A 21,034-nucleotide genomic window follows, 5' to 3' on the forward strand; every position below is an offset into this window, starting at 1 on the left:
GATTCCCGATGAGATCATAGGATTTTTCAATTGACCTAAACCTTCCAGCTGCACTATGGCCCTGGGGTCGACTCAGCCTGTAACAGAAATGAGTACCAGGAATCTTCCTGGGGGTAAAGGGCGGCCAGCGCGTAAGGCTGACCTCACCGCTATCTGTGAGGCGATTGTTTATTAAATGTAGGAGCCTCGACGTCCCACAACTCTATGTGCCTCCAAGGCCTGTTACAGGGATAGCCTAGAGCGTAAGGCTAAGAGTCTCACCACCATCTGTGAACCGATTGTCTAGAAAATGTAGGAGCCTCGACGTCTCACAACCCAATGGGCCTTCACGGCTTGTTACAGGGACGGCTTTTCTTTTTTTACCTCAGCCTCTAAACACAAATGCTAGGGGAAACAGCCCCCGGTACGCATTGGTTCGGAGGCTTGGTAAGTTCCAGAGCCGATCCTGACGCTGTGGAGTAGAAAAACAAATCTCTTGTCCCTACCGGAAACCGAACCCTGGCCGTGCAGACGGCAGCCTGTCGCTATACCGACTGGTTCCCTAGGAATTCGCATAAGATGAAAAACGTCCTAACTAAATGAGGGGCAATTAACTTCACTAGAAGGCCTGAGGTTCTATACCTGATGCTCCCAAACCGTGCCAAAAACAGCGTAAAGCCAAGCACATTGAAATGAAGCTATTCTGAACGTCTGGACGGACGTGTAAAGAATCAGGAATTTCCGGGTCGGGTCTTATGAATGCTGTCGGCGTGTGCTGCCAAGTTATCTTCCATTTTACGCATGAAATGCAGAAAACAAACGCCAGAATTCTCAGAGGCTGATCGAACACGTAATCCACGGAAAGGCTTACACACCATTCTGCGGACTGCGGAACCACTGGCACAGGATCCCCTTATCTGATTATAAGATTACACGCAGCCAAGCGGTCTAGTGTTAGTCTGGAATTAGAAAATGCGAGGTTATAATATTGCGTCGTATAGACCCGTTGCTTAGCGGTGACTCTGTAAACAGCGACCGTTGCTAGGTAACGTATGCAACATCAGAAGAATTGTACTGTCTATATGGTCCGTGCCGATGTGTTATAACCGGGAAGTTTAGAGCTTAGTCATAGGCCCCCGTGTGAAGGCGGGCTCGAATACCTCCACCGTGATTCTGTGAGTCGTAGGAGGGAAATCTCAAATCTAAGACAGTAAAATGTGGTCGCGGGTCCCAAGGGACTCGGACCCGAGAAAGAGTGCACTGGCAAGGATCAGCAGCATATAAAAAAAGACAGCCCTGTCCTCTCGTCAGAGAGGGCGCCCCACAAAAACAAGACTGTAACTGTCAAACAGTAAAAAATATCTGGTCATGAGCCTCAGATGGGGTTCCACACCAAGACTTACTGACTGACCGTCAGTCGCAATGTGACTTTGAGTTAGTCAGAGGAGGAGAAAACAGTGGAAATTACAAAGATTGTCTTAAATCTGATGAAGCAAAATGACCTTTAGAATTCACTGGCGGACGCTACTAAAGATAGAGAACAATCTGATGTACTGAGTCTAACTTACAGAAGCCTTACTTATACTGCATACACATTCATGTCGTAACATGTAAAATGTAAATATATTACACTGTAGAAGACAGACTCGTCCTCTCGCCACATCAACAAACCCGAAAATGTCAGACAGGAAACAAATCTGGTTTTAAGTCACAAATGGATGCTTGACACCAAGATAGACACACCAACTGACCGTCGGTGTAACATAACTTTGACTTAATCACTTCTGTATGGAAGTCTGTGAAGAGTGGACTTGAGTCTGAGGCAGAGGAATAGACATTGTTGGAGCCGTTACCTGGAAACGTCTAGTAACACGTTGAAAACACTAGACTCTGTGCTCTAGTGAACTGTAAAGTGCAGAAATAGCGATAGTGTTAAGTTATTTGTAGTTACGACCTGTGGTCAATAAATCTCTTCACCAGCTCAAACCCCGTCTATAGTCACCCCTACTACATGACAATATCCCTCCAATCCCCATTAATTTTACAATAAGAACCAACAACGTAAAGTTGTTCCTGTGCTTAATTAACTGTGCATCACGCCATGAAGCCGTAAGAGGGAGTGAAGTTATAGCTTCACCCTTCTTGACCTCGGAACTAGATAAAATCAGCAGTCAGCTTCAGGCATAGGCCGCTTTATACACGCGAAAAGAGCCCCCCGCCCTCAGCCACTGGATAGGAGGCTCAGTGGGTCCCAGAGCAGGTCTGAAAGCTGAGGAGTAGAAAAATATCTCTTGCCTCTGCTGGGAATCGAACCCCGACCGTCGCTATACAAACTGAATTATCCCTCCCCTTAATAAGAACCCAAGAAAATAACAAATCTGTCAGAACGACGAGAACCATCGCCTGGAGACAATGAGTATAGCCAACTCACGAAACGTCGTGAATATTAAATATACCACAGCCAGCTGACTGTGCCCAACATAATGCTGGTAGAGGGGGAGTTGCATTCAAGGAGAGAGTAAATCTTCAAGTAGGTTATGTAACCCTGCCAACCTCTGATTAATTTCTGCGTTGTCTCTCCAACATTACGTTACTGTTAGTAACACTGTTTACACGGTTTGTAAAGTGAACTCTGGTAATAACTGACGCCGCTTGTATTTTAGTAGACAACAGAGAACTCACTGCAAACTGAAAACATAACTTCATTTCCAATATATAACCACCCAAAGTTTCGGCAAGAATTTTAAAGTAAAAGCATAAACGAGTAGAACTGAAGTCGAACAAGATACTAAACTTTCGCCGTCTCACTCACAAGAAGTTTCAAAACACGCGCATGTCTCACGTTCGTCCTATAAGTTACCGATATTTCCATTTACACATTCATTCCTGAGCCTCTTTCAGTAGCAGCAGCGGTAGTAGTAGTAGTAGTAGTAGTAGTAGTAGCAGCAGCAGAAAAAGTAGTAAAGGTAAAGGCGTATGGGGGAGTGGATGTATAGATCCTTGACCTCGGCAATAGCTGGAAGTAAGTGGTCAGCTTCATGCCTTAGTCGCTTTACCCCCTGTATCCATTGGATAGGAGGCTGAATGGGCCCCAGAGCCAGCCTGGACGACGTGGAAAAGAAATTATTTTTGACCCTACAGGGACTCGAACTCGGACCCTTCGGTCATCCAGCCCATAGCCAGTCGCTATACCGACGGAGTTATCCCGTGGTGGTGGTGGTGGTGGTGGTCACTGTCCCCTTATCAGTCCGTTATAACGAGGGTTTAATGCGTTGCGATGTTTACTGTTTAGTTGGAACTGAATGACAGGCATAAATTCCGAAATTCAGTCTAACGATTTTACTGTAAAGCTGTCACCTGTTTTATGCTTAACAGTTCGAGTGGATAATTTACATTTAAATACACCTCCACAAATTTAAAGAAAATTTATATTATCTTATGGGTTATGACACCGCGTAGTGCCGTATGTCCTGTTTTAACCATGCAGATGGAGGCAGCAGACGCCTCCGAAACAATGGTAACCAATTACGACACCACACGTTGACATCCAGAAGACTGAAATATAAATCTGGGGTTGAAACGCCAAGAAATCCCTTTTTATACGCTCCATAACATAACATTCACAATGTTTACACGTTACATTTCTTATGCAGTACCGCTTTTAACGTCCGGGTCATGATATAGGTACCTAGAGATTCCGCCGAGGTCACGATCCGTCCAGAGCTGCTCGGGGACGACCCTCCGCTGACGTCTTCACACTCCGGCGGCGGTGAGGGTGGAGGTGGAGGATATTCCAGAACTATTTGCGCAGTCGAATTACGCGACTGTGGACCTGCATCCTCTGTATCTCCTTTAGCTGGTTCCGATGCTACTTCAGGACTGGATTTCGATCTATCGATCTTGGTAACACAATCTCGGAGACGGATTACACGCGGACGTTTCCGAGGGATGTTGCTATCGCTTGTAGATCCTTTCACGGATATCTGTAGATCATCACGTAGATCTTCACTCCTTACAGAACAAGCTCCTAAACCATCATCATCAAAATCATCATGTTGATCTAGAATGTCTTCTGCAGATGAAGACCGTTTTACCTCACCTGATTCCTCGTTGGATAAATCTGATTGAAACTGTTTAACCGATAACGTCTTATTACACTGTACTGGACTTGACTGCGAGGAAATATCCACTTTGTTTGCACCATCTCCGAAACACAAATCTTGTGTTTCCGGATCCGAGGAAGACAGAGTTGTGATACCTCGCGTAGGAACGATCGGATTACTACGCACTAAAGAGGAAATATTTTTGGTAGACGGTGATTTCCGGATCCCTTCGTTTTCTTTCACTACATGATTCGTTTTAACCTCGGAATTATCCGGTTCTTTCTTTCTTACAGACGTCCATTCGTTTCTTCTTGCGTTACTCACATGCTTCATTGATTTCTGATCGGCATCCTGTACCAGCGAATCCCTCGCCGACGCAGAACACGACACAGCACCGCTCCCAACACCGCTGCTACCGAATCTACTTTTCAGCCGCGCAATAGTCTCACCAACACTACTGACACTAGAATCGGAGGAGTCCCTCGACACTCCCGGCTCGAACGTGCTATTTAAATCACCGCGTTGGTGATGGCGGATACGTGATGGCGCTGTATGTCTCTGCTCTTCCTGTTGCCTCTCCAGAATGGCGACGGCTGCGGCCACAGTGACGCCGGTACCACCTTCCTCGCCCTTAGCTCCACGCCCTACATACAGCATCGCCAGACACCGCTCCTCTGCCCCAAGAACTGACACGCACGCATGCAGATTGTTCTGAAGTGGGCTGGCCCGCGACACCGACCCAAGAGCGGATATTCTGTGATAACAGTTCCTTCAAAACGAGTCCTGAATGTTGAGAACCCCTAAAGACTCATTCCATTCACACGCATAGGTTTTTGTGGGTTGTCAGTAGCTATACTATAAAGCGTAGAATGTAAGGATGGTAGATGAATAGGGAACTGTATTAGATTTCGTAGAAGTCGCGGATTAAAGCAGATAATATCCTTGTTTTTATCTGGAGGAGCTCAGTGAAAACCATGAAAAATCATCCGGTCCGATTATCCGATGTCCCGGACTGAGATTCGAACAGAATATCCCCAGATACACGTTCAAAGCTTTGCTGCTCTGCTAGCCCGCTAATTTATGTAGCAGTAATTAAATTTGATTTTTTTTTCATAAAAAATTTGAGACGAAATGTGAAATGTTTTCACCACTGCCGTCTTCAGTAAGTGCTCACTCACACCACCTGGGGCAATTGCCAAGACGTAAAAGTTATTTCGGGAAGCATCGGACGCGACAAAAATACTTTGATGCTAAAACTTAAAGTAACAGGAGTCGAAAATCCCACAACACAGATCATCGCTGAAATCCAAAAACTCCCTCTAGGATCTACTGGTTACCGATTTAATTCTCAAAATTAAAGAAACTCCGTCTAGAACCTACTGGTTACCGATTTAATTCTCAAAATTAAAAAAAAAAACTCCCTCTAGGACCTACTGGTTACCGATTTAATTCTCAAAATTAAAAAAAAAACTTCCTCTAGGACCTACTGGTTACCGATTTAATTATCAAAATTAAAAAAAAAACTCCCTCTAGGACCTACTGGTTACCGATTTAATTCTCAAAATTAAAAAAAAAACTTCCTCTAGGACCTACTGGTTACCGATTTAATTATCAAAATTAAAAAAAAAACTCCCTCTAGGACCTACTGGTTACCGATTTAATTCTCAAAATTAAAAAAAAAACTTCCTCTAGGACCTACTGGTTACCGATTTAATTATCAAAATTAAAAAAAAAACTCCCTCTAGGACCTACTGGTTACCGATTTAATTCTCAAAATTAAAAAAAAAACTTCCTCTAGGACCTACTGGTTACCGATTTAATTATCAAAATTAAAAAAAAAACTCCCTCTAGGACCTACTGGTTACCGATTTAATTCTCAAAATTAAAAAAAAAACTTCCTCTAGGACCTACTGGTTACCGATTTAATTATCAAAATTAAAAAAAAAACTCCCTCTAGGACCTACTGGTTACCGATTTAATTCTCAAAATTAAAAAAAAAACTTCCTCTAGGACCTACTGGTTACCGATTTAATTATCAAAATTAAAAAAAAAAAACTCCCTCTAGGACCTACTGGTTACCGATTTAATTCTCAAAATTAAAAAAAAAACTCCCTCTAGGACCTACTGGATACCGATTTAATTCTCAATAAAAAAATTCCTCTAGGATCTACTGGTTACCGATTTAATCCTCGCTTATGAGACATCCTCTTTCGAAACATCACTTAAATTCATCAAATTACTATGATTAGTGACGCGGTGGGGGGTCTCGTGGATTTAATCATTTAAAAATCGTCTAAGGCTCTGTCCGCGACGAATGACATCTTAGTATGCGTTGAATAATCCGATGCTGTACATAAATCCAGTGGGCCTACAAGCCTGCAGCAAAAAATTAACCCAAGGGCAAGAAGTTTCTCGAAAACGGAACAGAAACCAGGTTACACTTGTTTGCTTACAATAAAACATATACAAGGACATCTAGGACTGACATCAGAATGTAAAAATATTTACGATTAGGTAAACATCACTGACACAATTAAATTTGCGGCGCTTCTGAACCGCTCACAGCAATAGGACTCTTTTAATGTAAGGGCTTAAAGCGCACATGCAAAGCTGACACCAAAATAAGCTAAGCAATAGTTCTCTTTCTCTTTCTCCAACTTTCCTAGGCACGAAGTGAAAACACGGTCGCCACATTTGAGCAGATTCACATCTCTGTATGTGGGCCTCGCTAGCGCCAGAACGTCCGGGAGGACTTTACTCACGTCAAAGTTAATCCAACACAGGTCGGCGTCCGGTGAATATGAAGATTCCACCTTCAATATTTGGGGGCCTTCACAGGATCTCCCGAATACAAAATTTCAAATTTTCTAGAAAAAAAATATTAAATTTCAGTAATTTAGGGTTCCAATCTCCCTAAATAAAACCACATGGGTGGTATGTTCAGGAAAACAACAGTACGCCCTCTATACAAGTTGTTTTCAAGCTCTGTGAGACCGCGGCCCTGTAATTTTTTTTTAAGACGAGGGCCCGGCGGTTGAGAAACACGAGAAAACATTTATGCAATGCCTTTACACTGATTTTTTTTTCTTATACAGAATGTCCCAGGAGGGAAGGTAAATTTTCCGGGAGGTCACAGTATCGGTCATCCTAAGCAAAAAAGTGTATATCTGCACTCGTCCTATTCCGAACGGTTCCCGAGATACAGCTGTTTCACTCTACAGTTCCAAAACTGTTGATAAGAAAGAGATATTACGTACTGTTTCTAATACCGGTATTTACTGTTCAGTGACAAAGTTGGTACAGTTTACCTAGTGTAATACATTTTCGAAAATTCCACCCTCAACATCAATGCACTCGGCAACTCGTGTGAGGACATGGCGTGTTGCTCGTCTGTACAGTGTACAGTGAAATAGCTCTATCTCGGTGCAACTCGTGTGAGGACATGGCGTGCTGCTCGTCTGTACAGTGTACAGTGTACTGTGCAGTGAAATAGCTCTATCTCGGTGCAACTGGTGTGAGGGCATGGCGTGCTGCTCGTCTGTACAGTGTACAGTGTACTGTACAGTAAAACAGCTCTATCTCGGTGAAACTCGTGTGAGGACATGACGTGTTGCTCGTCTGTACAGTGAAATAGCTCTATCTCGGTGCAACTCGTGTGAGGACATGGCGTGTTGCTCGTCTGTACAGTGTACAGTGTACTGTACAGTGAAATAGCTCTATCTCGGTGCAACTCGTGTGAGGACATGGCGTGTTGCTCGTCTGTACAGTGTACAGTGTACTGTACAGTGAAATAGCTCTATCTCGGTGCAACTCGTGTGAGGACATGGCGTGCTGCTCGTCTGTACAGTGTACAGTGTACTGTGCAGTGAAATAGCTCTATCTCGGTGCAACTGGTGTGAGGGCATGGCGTGCTGCTCGTCTGTACAGTGTACAGTGTACTGTACAGTAAAACAGCTCTATCTCGGTGAAACTCGTGTGAGGACATGACGTGTTGCTCGTCTGTACAGTGAAATAGCTCTATCTCGGTGCAACTCGTGTGAGGGCATGGAGTGCTGCGCGTCTGTACAGTGTACAGTGTACTGTACAGTAAAACAGCTCTATCTCGGTGAAACTCGTGTGAGGACATGACGTGTTGCTCGTCTGTACAGTGAAATAGCTCTATCTCGGTGCAACTCGTGTGAGAACATGGCGTGTTGCTCGTCTGTACAGTGTACAGTGTACTGCACAGTGAAATAGCTCTATCTCGGAAACCGTTCGGAATAAGACACATGTACATATACATTTCTTTCCTTAGAATGACCGATATTATAAGCTCTCAGAATATTGACATTTCCACCTTAGACATCCTGTATATATCCATCGTAACGTACATGCACCATAAACTGACAAAATCAACTTGCAAGTTTCGCTGTCATAACAGAAGACATTCATTTGGATGATATTATTAAAAACAAAATAAAAGCAGGAAAGTGTTTCTAACGAGATATATGGGGCGTATTAAAAAATCCTGGATCTAAATATCGGCCCGAATATCGTTATCCTGAGGTCTTCAGTGCCTTCCTAATCCCCACACGCCAGATGACGTCACACTGCCTCACGTTATCCTTCGAGTTTATTCTGATACCATTTCCCAGTTAATATTAATTGATCATCCTAACATTCGACGCTGTATACTGCGAGCTACTGACAAAAGTAAAAAAACAGATAAATACTGATAGAATCTACGGTAATTACGAAACGAAATGACCGCCCGCCGCAAACGGCAGTACCGCTCGGCTATCCTACATCCGAAAAAGATACCTTCGTATATCTGTAAGTAAATTTACAGACCGGAAGTTCACACAATTAAAAAAAACTGTGCTCCTTTTATAACGAAATTAAGCACCCCACGTAGTCACACGTGACCTAAATACGGACTGGCCAGACCACAAATGCAGACCTTAGCACACAGAGATATGTAAACAGAAGCGGAGAGGCTTCAATTGGCGGAATGAAGGCCCCCGCTTGAAACGCGGCACAATCTACACCACACGCCTGTTCGAGGTCCTGATGCTATCCACACAGACGTTGCAGGATACCACTCATGGTACCGGATGACGTTCCTTTAGGGTGCATACTGACGCCGGCTAAAGCCTGGTGTTGGAACTGACAGACAGAGCGACTAAATTTAGCCCACGCCTTCCCAACTTGATGCGAGACACAGCCAGTGAGTGTAACACAGTTTACTGCTTCACGCCAGTTTATCGGCACCATTACACCCAGGCGGAGGGACCAGAACAATCATTTACAAACGCGCGTTTAGGCCCTTTAAGACTATTCCTACTTGATCGACTACGAGTATTCAAGACTTGAGAATAAATTTTAAAATATAATTCCCTGTATTATTTTGCGTGGGGGCACGTGGTAGCGTAGTTGGTTAAGGCACCATGCTACAAGTCAGAAAGTCGCGGGATCGAACACCGATGAGGTGGATATTTTCAATTGACCTAATCCTTCCAGTCACACTATGGCCCTGGGGTCGACTCTGCCTCTAACAGAAATAAGTACCAGGAATATTCTTGGGGGTAAAGGGCGGCCAGCGCATAAGGATGACAATCTCATCACATCACATCTGTGAGCCGATTGTCTAGATAATGTGGGACCCTCGACGTCTCACAACCCTACGTACTTTCACGGTCTGTTACAGGGATAGCTTTACTTTACTTATTATTTTGAGTAGGGAGGATAAGATGAGCAGGATATGTAGCACATATGGGGTAAAGCGGAATGCATAGAGAGGGTTCTGGTGGGGAAGCCAGAAGGAAAATAGACCAATAAGAAAATCTAGACTCAGGTGGAAGGCTAATATTAGAACGGATCTTAAGAGAGATAGAATGTGGTGCTATGAAACGGATTCATCTGGCTCAGGATACGGGCCAATGTAGGGCTCTTGTGAGCATGGCAATGGACCTTCTGGTTCCATAAAATGTTACAAAATTCTTGAGCAGATGGGTGATCGCAGGCTTCTCAAGAAGGCCTCAAGTTTAGTTAGTGCAAATGTAGCTCTTTCCAAAATGATACTAGTTTCCTTAAAGACGTTTGTTCGTAACATTTTTTCCTTAGGCTTCATGCCAGAACTAATACAAATAAGGGGAAAACTTATAAATAAATAAACCCCATTTCCAGCAAGAATTAACACAGATAACCCCTTCATTTCCGGTCTAGAAAACAGAGATTAACGGCAGTGGGGATTTGTTGCACTGACCATGCGACACCCTCTATCCGCTAAAGTTGGTACTAACTTCGCCGACAAGTGGCGGTCTCTCGGTCGATATAGTTCGCTTGCGGACTACAGGCCATGGAGTTAAAGTTAAACTCCTCCACTAATGCTATTGCATATATTAAATTGCGATTTGACTTAATATGCACGCTGGCAACAATGGAAATTTGTTTTCGGAAGAGTTCGAGACTGAAATGGGGACTCTACACCACACAGTTCTCCCTGGAGGTCCTATCCGTAACTACCAACAACAATCAATTCTACATACGGATAGAATGAAGGCAGAATTCAAAACTCACGTTTCTATATACGGATCTGTATAACTCCGTGGGCTGTAGTCCGCAAGCGAACTGTACCGACCGAGCGACCGCCGCTTGTCGGCGAAGTTAGTGTCAACCTTTGCGGATAGAGGGTGTTGCGTGGTCAGCGCAACGGATCCCCACGGCCGTTAATCTCGGGTTCCTAGACCGGAGCGGCTATTTCCTTCAAAAAGTTTCTCAATTATCCTCACGAGGCTGAGTGGACCCCGTTCCAGACCCACTACTTCTCAGAAAATCTGGTAGCGGGACCTCTGGATCTGTAGGCAGGAACTCAGACCACTAGACCACACAGGCGGTCCATACGGATAGAATGAAGGTAGAATTTAAAACCCATGTTTCTATATATGGATCTGTATAGTAGACATAAAGCATTTCAGGTTTAGCCCGCCTTCAGTAGTTTAATGGTTCCACATAGACGAAGTAAACCTGGCGAGTTTGAAAAAAAAAAACAAAGCGATGCAACTGTTCAGACAGACAGACAAGTGCGAATCTACATGCGTGGACGTGGGAGGGGGGGGGTATAACAAATCACACCAAATACTGTGAACGCAACTCATGGGAAAGGGGGAGGGGGAAGAGAGGGGGGTATTCAAAGCGTATGAACACACGAATTTTAATTTTGCAAGGGAAACTCGAAAGAGAATATAGAGCGAGAACTCCCAGACTTCTCCACGTGCTAGATACTGATGGGTACGGGGTTCGGAAACGTCACCCGACACAGACGTAGGCCAAGCCACAAATAGTTTCGAAAGTTAGCTTTGTTTTATCTGCTAAAAGTGGCATGCTTTGTCTAGAAACTGTTGCAGGGTTATATTCCCGGGATCGTGTATTATGTAACACAAAGGTAGAGGTAAAGCCATCCCTGTGTAACAAGCCGTGGAGGCTCAAAGGGTTGTGAGACGTCGAGGTTCCCACATTTTCTTGACAATCAGGTCATAGATCGGCGTTCAGGTTGTCAGCCTTATGCTCCAGCCGCCTTTACCCCCAGGAAGATTTCTGGTACTCATTTCCACTGGAGCCTGAGTCACCCTCAGGGTCGTAGTGCGGCTGAATGGATTAGGGCAATTGAAAAATCCAATTACCTCATCGGGAATCGAACCCGCGACCTTCTGATTTGTAGCATAGTGCCTCAAATATAATATATAGGCCTATAAGGTAAAAGGTGGAGCCGTAATGGTTCAGTCGTTATAGCAACGGGATGGACGGCCAGGGTTCGATTCCTGGGATGTTTCTTCCCCGGGGTAAAGAGGCAGGGGTATGAAGCTGACCACGCACCTCCACGCAGTGCCGAGGTTAAGCATGATGGAGCTATACCTCCACTCCTCCATATGCCTTCATGGCGTGGGCTTCATTAAGCATAGAGACAGTATTTTTTTTTCCTTGGCACTACAGCCCCAGTGGGCCTAGGCCTACCTCCATGAACTTCTCCGTTCACTTCGGTTTTCCTAGATCTTACACATTCGGTAGGACTCCTTGGGCGGGTGATCAGCTCGTCGCAAGGCCTCTACCTGTACACAAACACAGAGAAACGCACACACACACACATCCATGTCCTGAGTGGGATTCGAACCCACGATCCCGGTTTCCAAGCGAACGAAGACAGTACATGCCAGGGACAACTTTACCTTTACCTTTTATAAGGTAAAATTATACCTGTGCTTAACTGACCTCCACGCCACAAAGGCATGGGAAGTACTGGAGGCACAGCTCCACGGATTCTTACCCTCGACAATGTGGGGAGATGAGTGGTGAGTTTCACGCCCCTGCCGCTTTACCCCTCGGGGAGAGAGTACCAGGAACCCCTTGGGCAGGAGACCGGATGGGACGCGGCAGAAAAATCTTTTCACCTTCCAAGCCTGCGCTTCGCAGCGTTAAATACAGTTTTAATTTTACAGCTGTCACGCTTATTCATTTGGGCTCTGGCAGGGGGGGGGAGTTCGGCAACTCCCCTCCCCTCCACACTGATTTTCGGAAAACAAATCTAAGCTCAAAGAATGAAGGAAATATAACAGCAAAAATTAATTTAGTAAACGAAGCCTGTCTTGAACAATCTAGACCGACCAGGAGAAATAATCTTAAACGCTTAAAGATAAGTTTTTGAACAAATCTTCCGATTGCCCCCCCCCCAAACAAAGAATCCTAGCGGCGCCATTTTTCTTCCTAAAATCGAGAACCCAAACGTGTCCCCAAATCAATCTGCGATGAACGGAATTGGGTGGGTTTCAGTGCTTTCGAACACACCACAGGAACATAAATGTTACGGTTACCAAGAAATGACGCTACATGTCGAAAAGATGAATGCACACACATCAATTGCCCCATTTATTCTATCGATTGATTTTCTTACGAAGAGTTATCTGCTATCCGATAAAACGCCGTGTGGTCCACTGAATGCCAACCAAGCCCTGCTTGCCGCTTGTTTCTCGTTCATTTCTTGCTTGGCTTACTGTTAAGCCGCTGAAGATGGAGGCGCCATATTCCTCCGAAATGTCGGTCGACTTTTACCAGACTACACGGCGTTATATATAAATTAACGTTTCACAGCTTAAAACTCTACGCGACATCCCTCTTATTTACAGATTAACGCATATTTTAAAATATTACTTACTTACTCATGGAGCTGAGCCCTTCTTGAGGAGCCGCCAATTCTGCAGCTACTCAAGAATTTCCCAGCATTTTATGGAACCCGAAGGTTCATTACCGTGTTCACAAGAGCTCTCCCCTGGTTCCTGTCCCGAGCCAGATCTATCCAATCCATACCATCCCATCCTATCTCTCTAAGATCCATTCTAATATTGTCAACCCACCTACGCCTTCGTTTTCCCTGTGGTCTCTTTACTTCCGGCTGTCACACCTATATCCTATACGCAGTCCTCGTCTCCCCCATTCGTGCTACATGACCTGCCCACCTCTTCCTCCTTGACTTGATCATTACGAAAATTATTCAAACATTTCTACTGTAACTACGTCTCATATTATCTGTAATTTTAACGCATGGCTCACGGATGTTACTATCCTATCGCGTACAGAAAGCGTTTAAAACCACTGACCTAGCTATCAGTAACACCACAGATACAACTTTTTTATGAATAACAACTCTGAAACTGTGTAAGATTTGAGGCTTTCACGGCGGTGACTATGAAGACTGCTTTCTTCAACTCTGAAACTCTTTTTAAGTTCCTGAATCGTACTGAATAGCTCACAACAAATGACCTTTCGCTTCCTTCACCTTAAACCACAAACGATCTGCAAGACGCAGGTAACATTATCACGTCACGCGATCACAATGCCCACATTGCAACATCACAACACACTGGCGCTAACTTGCAGACTCAGCGCGCACCGTCTGCTAACACACACTGCCAACTGTTCTTCTTCACCAGATGAAAACATCCGCTTCTGGACTACGTATCATGTTCACTACAATGTCTGGACACTTAAGATGTCCCAACGAAGCTGGATTTAAACTTCATTACATTTCAAGTGCCTTCTATTCTCCACAGCGCCCACGCAGCGGCTGGTGAGTGAAGCTGGCCACTCCATCTGGTGCTGAGGTCAAGAATAACGGCGCTATACCTCCATTCTCAAGTCTTCATGGCGTGATGCTTAATTAAGCACAACAAAAAACGAACAAACAAAACAAACTCCACGATTCTAGTCCGCAAGCGAACTATACCGACCGAGTGACTGCCGCTTGTCGGCGAAGTTAGTGCTAACTTTTGCGGATAGAGGGTGTCGCGTGGTCAGCACAACGAATCCCTCGGTTTTCTAGACCGGAGCCGATTTCTCCTTGAAATAGCTCCTCAATTATCCTCACGAGGCTCAGTGTACCCCGTTCCAGACCCACTATTTCTCAGAAAATGTGGTAACGCCGGGAATCGAACCCGGGACCTCTGGATCTGTAGCCAGGAACTCTGATCACTAGACCACAGAGGCGGTAATTAAGCACAGCGGTGTTACTTCTGTGCAGATCTTACGTTTTCATAAGACGGTGTCAATAAAGAGTCCTATTTTATGGGACATGATGTTCTGCAGACTGATACAAGTTTGAGACGTTTCGGAGGAACGTACTGCCTTCATATTCATGGTCGAAAAGTAAGCAGCGAGTAGAAGCTGCTCTAGTCTTCAAGATCCGTAAGACCGATTAGCAAGTGACGTCAATGTCAGTCAAAGCGAATCAGAGGCTGTGAATTTCTGATGAAACAGCACAACAAATATTCACTTACTTTTCAGTAATATGCAAGAAAGAAGCTGTCTTCGACATAGTCGAGTGCACTCATCACAAAAATGACAATGAAAAGTCTGTAACGGGCAGTCTCTTTTTCTTTTTTTGCTATCCTTTGTTCATTTTAATGCGGGTTGCATTCAGCTGTCTTAAAGATAAGGGGCAATGGTGGGCTCTGGTGAACACAATAATAAACCTTCAGGGTCCATTAAAGGCGGAAAATATTTTTAATAAATGAGCGACTGTTAGCTTTTCAAGGAGTCTACTTCATGGAGCTAGTATGAATTATAAAGCGCATACAATTTATGTAGTCTAAGGCATGGATTCTCGAATTTTGTAATACTGCGACACCCTTCTCTGCAGCTAAGCGAATAATTCAGTTCTGCACACTGTTGCAGGTCCCTATCAGGCCGTACGGTGACAGCAGAAACCTAAATAGCTTTACAGCCTCTCTGCACCTACAGTAAGCTATAAAATGTTCCTGTACAGTCACGAAAAGTGCAGTTCTGCACACTGTTGCAGGTCCCTATCAGGCCGTACGGTGACAGCAGAAACCTAAATAGCTTTACAGCCTCTCTGCACCTACAGTAAGCTATAAAATGTTCCTGTACAGTCACGAAAAGTGCAGTTCTGCACACTGTTGCAGGTCCCTATCAGGCCGTACGGTGACAGCAGAAACCTAAATAGCTTTACAGCCTCTCTGCACCTACAGTAAGCTATAAAATGTTCCTGTACAGTCACGAAAAGTGCAGTTCTGCACACTGTTGCAGGTCCCTATCAGGCCGTACGGTGACAGCAGAAACCTAAATAGCTTTACAGCCTCTCTGCACCTACAGTAAGCTATAAAATGTTCCTGTACAATCACGGAAGTGCAGTTCTGCACACTGCTGCAGGTTCCTCTCAGGCTGTACCGTGACAGCAGGAACCTAAATAGCTTTACAGCCTCTCTACACCTACAGTAAGCTACAAAAGGTTCCTGTGCAGTTACGACAGAATTCGCGAAATCTTTGGTAGGCTGTAGCTATATTTCTCGGGGGAAAAAACAACAAAAAACCTTTGTTAAATGTTACTGGCTTTTCAGAACTGTGCGAGCACTGAACTATATATTCATGTAACCACGACAACTCCGCTATCCCCCACAACCCCTCAGCACTCCGACCGACACACATGCTGAAAGCGGCCGCAGACCACCGCCTGAGACTGGCGTAACACTGCTCTCAGGAAGACATCTGCTTCCAACTATTATAGAACAAACGGTACACTCAGTACAGTGAAGCTCCGGATCCCATGGTAAAATAAACCCAGATGTGATGTGAGAAGACCGCACCACTCGCATTGTTAGATAACGCTGCAAAGTGGCCCTGGTTCCCATGCCTGTTCACCCGCACCCTAATGGAGCGCGACTTCAGCGCAACAGTGACCTCAGAAACGTTTCAGCATATTTTCTTATATGATGATCACGGTGGTCTGGAATGTGGCCTTGATGATGGAAACTGGAGGTTCCTGCTACCAAACTATACGAAATCACTTCCCGAAAGCCAGTAAACTTCATAGTGTCACGTAATGTGACTATAGACGGGGTTTGGGTTGATGAATAGATTTATACAGTTCACTAGAGCACACAGTCCAGTGTTCTCAGTCTGTTACTAGACGTTTCCTGGTAACGGCTACAATGGCTATTCCTCTGCCTCCGGCTCAAGTCCTCTCTTCAGACTCTCATACAGAACTGAACTATCCTGACTAACCTCCAGACCTTCTTGTTATATCCTGGCACGGACCACAGAGAAAACACAGTTGTATGGTTGCACGCGTATATGTTAAGGGCATTATCTAGCAACGGCCGCTGTTTACAGAGTCACCGCTTAGTAACGGGTCTATACGCTTCAATAGTTACAGCGGCGAGAAATTGAAATGTCATTTAATTTGCAGGGGAAGTGTAAATGGTGACATGCTTGTAGATTGCTGGTGTGTTATGATGCCATTTTTTTTTTATAAATTTCACTTCTACGAAATGTTTCGACCTTATATTTTTATGTAATTACTGACCTGTACTGTTCTTTATAATTAACTGTTCCATAACTTGGTTAAAACCAGTTTCAATTAGCGTCGAATTTCGTTGAAATCAGTCCAAAATTATTTCTTATTCAAATCTCATATTTTATTGTAGTTGTAGACACTCGGCTATATGAAACCTAACCATCCATAAAATGCTCCGTACCGTCGGGAAGTGGGGCACGCGGTAGCGTAGTTGGTTGAGGCATTATGCTACAACCCGGAAGGTGGCGGGTTCAAGTCCTGATAAGGTCATTGGATTTTTTCAATCGACCTAAACCTTCCAGCCCACTATGGTCCTGGGGTGGGCTCAGCTTCTAACAGAAATGAGTACCAGGAATCTTCCTGGGAGGTAAAGGGCGGCTGGTGCATAAGGATGACAACCTTACCGCCATCTATGAGCCGATTGTCTAGAAAATGTGAGAACCTCGAAGTCTCACAGCCCTAGGAGCCTCCACGGCCTGTTACAGGGATAGCTTGGTGCGTAAGGCTGACAGCCTCACCGCCATCTGTGAGCCGACTGTCTAGATAATGTGGGAACATCAACATCTCACAACCTTAGGAGCCTCCACGGCTTGTTACAGGGACTGCTTTACGTTTTACTTAGTAACAATACGCACACGAAGGGAATGCAATTTTTAAAGAAACATCGGGATCTTTTTCTAGCTCTTAGTTTTCTTCCCGTGAAAATTGTTATGGTTTGCATTCTGGAGATGTCAGGTTCGAATCTTCGGCGGGACATCGTCTATCACGAGCGGGGTTTTTAGTCGTTTTCCTCTGCCCTTCCAGACAAATACCAGGACAGTGCTTCAAATTAAGCTACGAGCACACGTCTGCACGTTCTCTCGAATTCATTATTAACTACTTATCCGTCTGTTCTCGGTACACGACAGACTATGGATCTGAGCTGATGACAAAAACAAACTCTGTGGTTTTAGTCCGTAAGCGAACTACCGACCGAGCGACCGCCGCTTGTCGGCGAAGTTAGTGCCAACTTTAGCGGATAGAGGGTGTCGCGTGGTCAGCGCAACGAATCCCCACGGCCATTAATTTCAGTTTTCTAGACCAGAGCCGCTACTTTTCCATTCATGTAGCTCCTCAATTATTATCATGAGGCTGAGTGGACCACGTTCCAAACCCATTACTTCTCAGAAAATCTGGTAGCGCCGGGAATAGAACCCGGGACCTCTTATCTGTAGTCAGGAATTCTTACTACAAGACCACAGAGGCGGGAGCTGATTACAGTATCGTTAAACAAGCTCCTCCTTGTCCTCCATGGAGTCGTTCTTGAGAAGCTGTCAGTTTCTTCTTGGGGTGGGGGGCGAGACCGACTGAGTCCACTTGGCACGTCGGCCACTACTGGCCTACTGTACCAGCCCAGGATGATAGATGAGCGTTGAGCAGTCGATGGAATGTGAATTGGCAGGGGAAACCGAAGTACTCGGAAAAAATATGCTCCAGTGCCACTTTGTCCACCATAAATCCTACATCACCTGGCATGGGCTGTATGTGGAGCAATCGGTGGAATGTGAATTGGAAGGGGAAACCGAGGTACTCGGAGGATATCTGCTCCAGTATCACTTCGTCCTCCACAAATCCCACATGATAAGACCTGGGTTCGTACCCGGACTGCCAGTTGCTCAGCTACTCTAGAACTTCCCAACACTTTATCGTGTTCACAAGAGCCGCCACTGATCCTTCCAAACCAGAAATAAAATAAAATTCTGTTTCGTGACAGTCCTGCGTGGCTCGAAACGCAGTCCCTCCCCTTTCTAGACGCGTGCATGAATGTGAAAATCTTGTGTGTGGGGGGGGGCCGCGTTCGTGTGCGGTGGGGTTTAAAGATGAACTCGTGCGACGAAATAACCTTCTCTGTATTTTGCTTCTTTCAAAGGCAATGTGTGGATTACAATAATTCATGAGCACCACACAGTAGCGATAAGCATGTGGGATGCAACCTCTGTTACACAAACGAATGCCCCGCTAACCCTTCACCCGGTTCTCCTCCACACCCTGGCAGAATCTGCACAAACACACGGTCCAACAGCCAATGAAAATACAACACATCCCCAGGGAACAACAGCGCGGGCCAGGGCGTCATAACCGACTGTGCTCCACCTTGGAACACAGGCACGCGGTTGCACTATGCTACAAGCCGAAAGCTCTCGGGTTAGATTCCCCATGGCACTGGATTTATCAATTCCAGCCGCACTACGGACCTGGGGTCGACTCAGCCTCTAACAGAAATGAGTACTAGGAATCTTCGTGGGGATAAAGGGCGGCCGGTCGGCGCCTAAGACTGATAACCTCTCCGCCATGTATGAGCCGATTGTATAGAAAATGTGGGAGCCTCGACGTCTCATAACCTTATGGGCCTCCACGGCTTGTTACAGGAATAAAGAAAACAAACAAGCTCCGTTGTTTTAGTCCGCAAGCGAACTATACCGACCGAACAACCGCCGCTTGTCGGCGAAGTTAGTCCCAAACTTAGTGGATAGAGGGTGTCGCGTGGTCAGCGCAACGGATCCCCAAGGCCGTTAATTTCGGTTTTCTGGACCGGGGCCGCTATTTCCTTGAAACAGCTCCTCAATTATCCTAACGAGGCTGAGTGGACTCCATTCCAGACCCACTACTTCTCAGAAAATCTGGCAGCACCGGGAATCGAACGCGGACCTCTGGCTACTAGACCAGAGAGGCGGTCCTCAAGTAAACAGTCATTCGCATCAGCCAACAGCACCCACATTTATGGCTAGAGTGTGAATCTCGCTAAACAAAGACAAATCACAGGCCGAAATGTGCTCAAACCATCTGAATTCGATGCGGATCACAGGGTTTAACACTTTGAAATGAGGACAAACGGCTTTAGATCGGGTATGTCTGGAGATTTTGCCCAAGCCGTTCTTCAGAAGTGGGATATATAGTTTCCTGCAGTAGCAGTAATCCCTTGGTACTGTTGCATCGATTGGCATAAAGCACTGGTGGAAAACTGCCATGGGAAGACCGAAAATAAAAGCTGCTGCAGTGACATTTCGACCACCACAAATCCCACAAGGACTAACCAGGTAATGAACCTGACCTCCGAGATAAAAAGCCGGCGATTAATGACGTGAGATATGACACATCTATGTGGGCTATTCAGTATTGATTAAGTAAAAAAACAACAACCTTGTTTTTTGTGTTGTGTGAGCCATACTTTTTGCTCATCAAGTACACACGTCACACGTCACGGCTGTACACTCCGGTTATCCTCTCTCCGGTTGTGACGTCATGCAAGTGTTACACAGAAAGGGTTACGATATTACTCATTCTGAAACTACTTACCTCACTATACTTCCATTCTTAAAGTGACACGTGACAATTCTGACCCCGCATCGTTAAATAAATAAACCATTACATATACATACAGGTTGTCCCAGAAGGAAAGTTCAGTCTTCCGGGAGGTCACAGTATCGGTCATTCTAAGCAAAAAGTGTATATGTACATGTGTCCTACTCCGAATGGTTTCCGAGATAGAGCTATTTCACTGTACACTTCCAAAACTGTCGGTAAGAGATATTACGTACTGTTTCTAATACCGGTATTTACTGTTGAAGTGGCAATGTTGGTACAGTTTACCTGGTACAAAATTCCACCGTCAGCATCAGTGCACTTTGCAACACGTGTGAGGACATGGCGTGTTGCTCGTCTGTACAGTGTACAGTACAGTGAAACAGCTCTATCTCGGTGCAACACGTGTGAGGACATGGCGTGTTGCTCGTCTGTACAGTGTACTGTACAGTGAAACAGCTCTATCTCGGTGCAACACGTGTGAGGACATGGCGTGTTGCTCGTCTGTACAGTGTACAGTACAGTGAAACAGCTCTATCTCGGTGCAACACGNGGTACAATTTACCTGGTACAAAATTCCACCGTCAGCATCACTGCACTTTGCAACACGTGTGAGGACATGGCGTGTTGCTCGTCTATACAGTGTACAGTACAGTGAAACAGCTCTATCTCGGTGCAACACGTGTGAGGACATGGCGTGTTGCTCGTCTGTACAGTGTACAGTGCAGTGAAACAGCTCTATCTCGGTGCAACTCGTGTGAGGACATGG

The 21,034-nt window shown here is 45.2% G+C and overlaps 1 protein-coding gene across 12 annotated transcripts in view; it reads right to left on the reverse strand.

The window, feature by feature from the left end:
- The window catches only part of LOC111861588 (liprin-beta-1), a 129,081-nt gene that overhangs the window by 44,615 nt on the left and 63,432 nt on the right, over positions 1–21,034 (reverse strand). For 3 of the 12 annotated variants that reach the window (XR_004512738.1, XM_023846280.2, XM_033750478.1), the window contains exon 1: positions 3,668–5,159. The exons of 5 other annotated variants lie outside the window; for them this stretch is intronic. Coding sequence is in view for 6 of the 7 variants with exons in the window: in XM_023846280.2 (XP_023702048.1) it covers positions 3,668–4,739 (1,072 nt within the window). In the remaining variant the exon portion in view is untranslated. Of the gene's footprint in view, positions 1–3,667; positions 5,161–13,890; positions 13,996–21,034 lie in introns of those variants that run through there. 4 more of the 12 variants (XM_033750475.1, XM_033750486.1, XM_033750487.1 and 1 more) reach the window with 4 other exon arrangements.

The sequence above is a fragment of the Cryptotermes secundus genome, unplaced genomic scaffold (assembly GCF_002891405.2).
Source record: "Cryptotermes secundus unplaced genomic scaffold, Csec_1.0 scaffold136, whole genome shotgun sequence".
Taxonomy (NCBI): Eukaryota; Metazoa; Arthropoda; class Insecta; order Blattodea; family Kalotermitidae; genus Cryptotermes; species Cryptotermes secundus.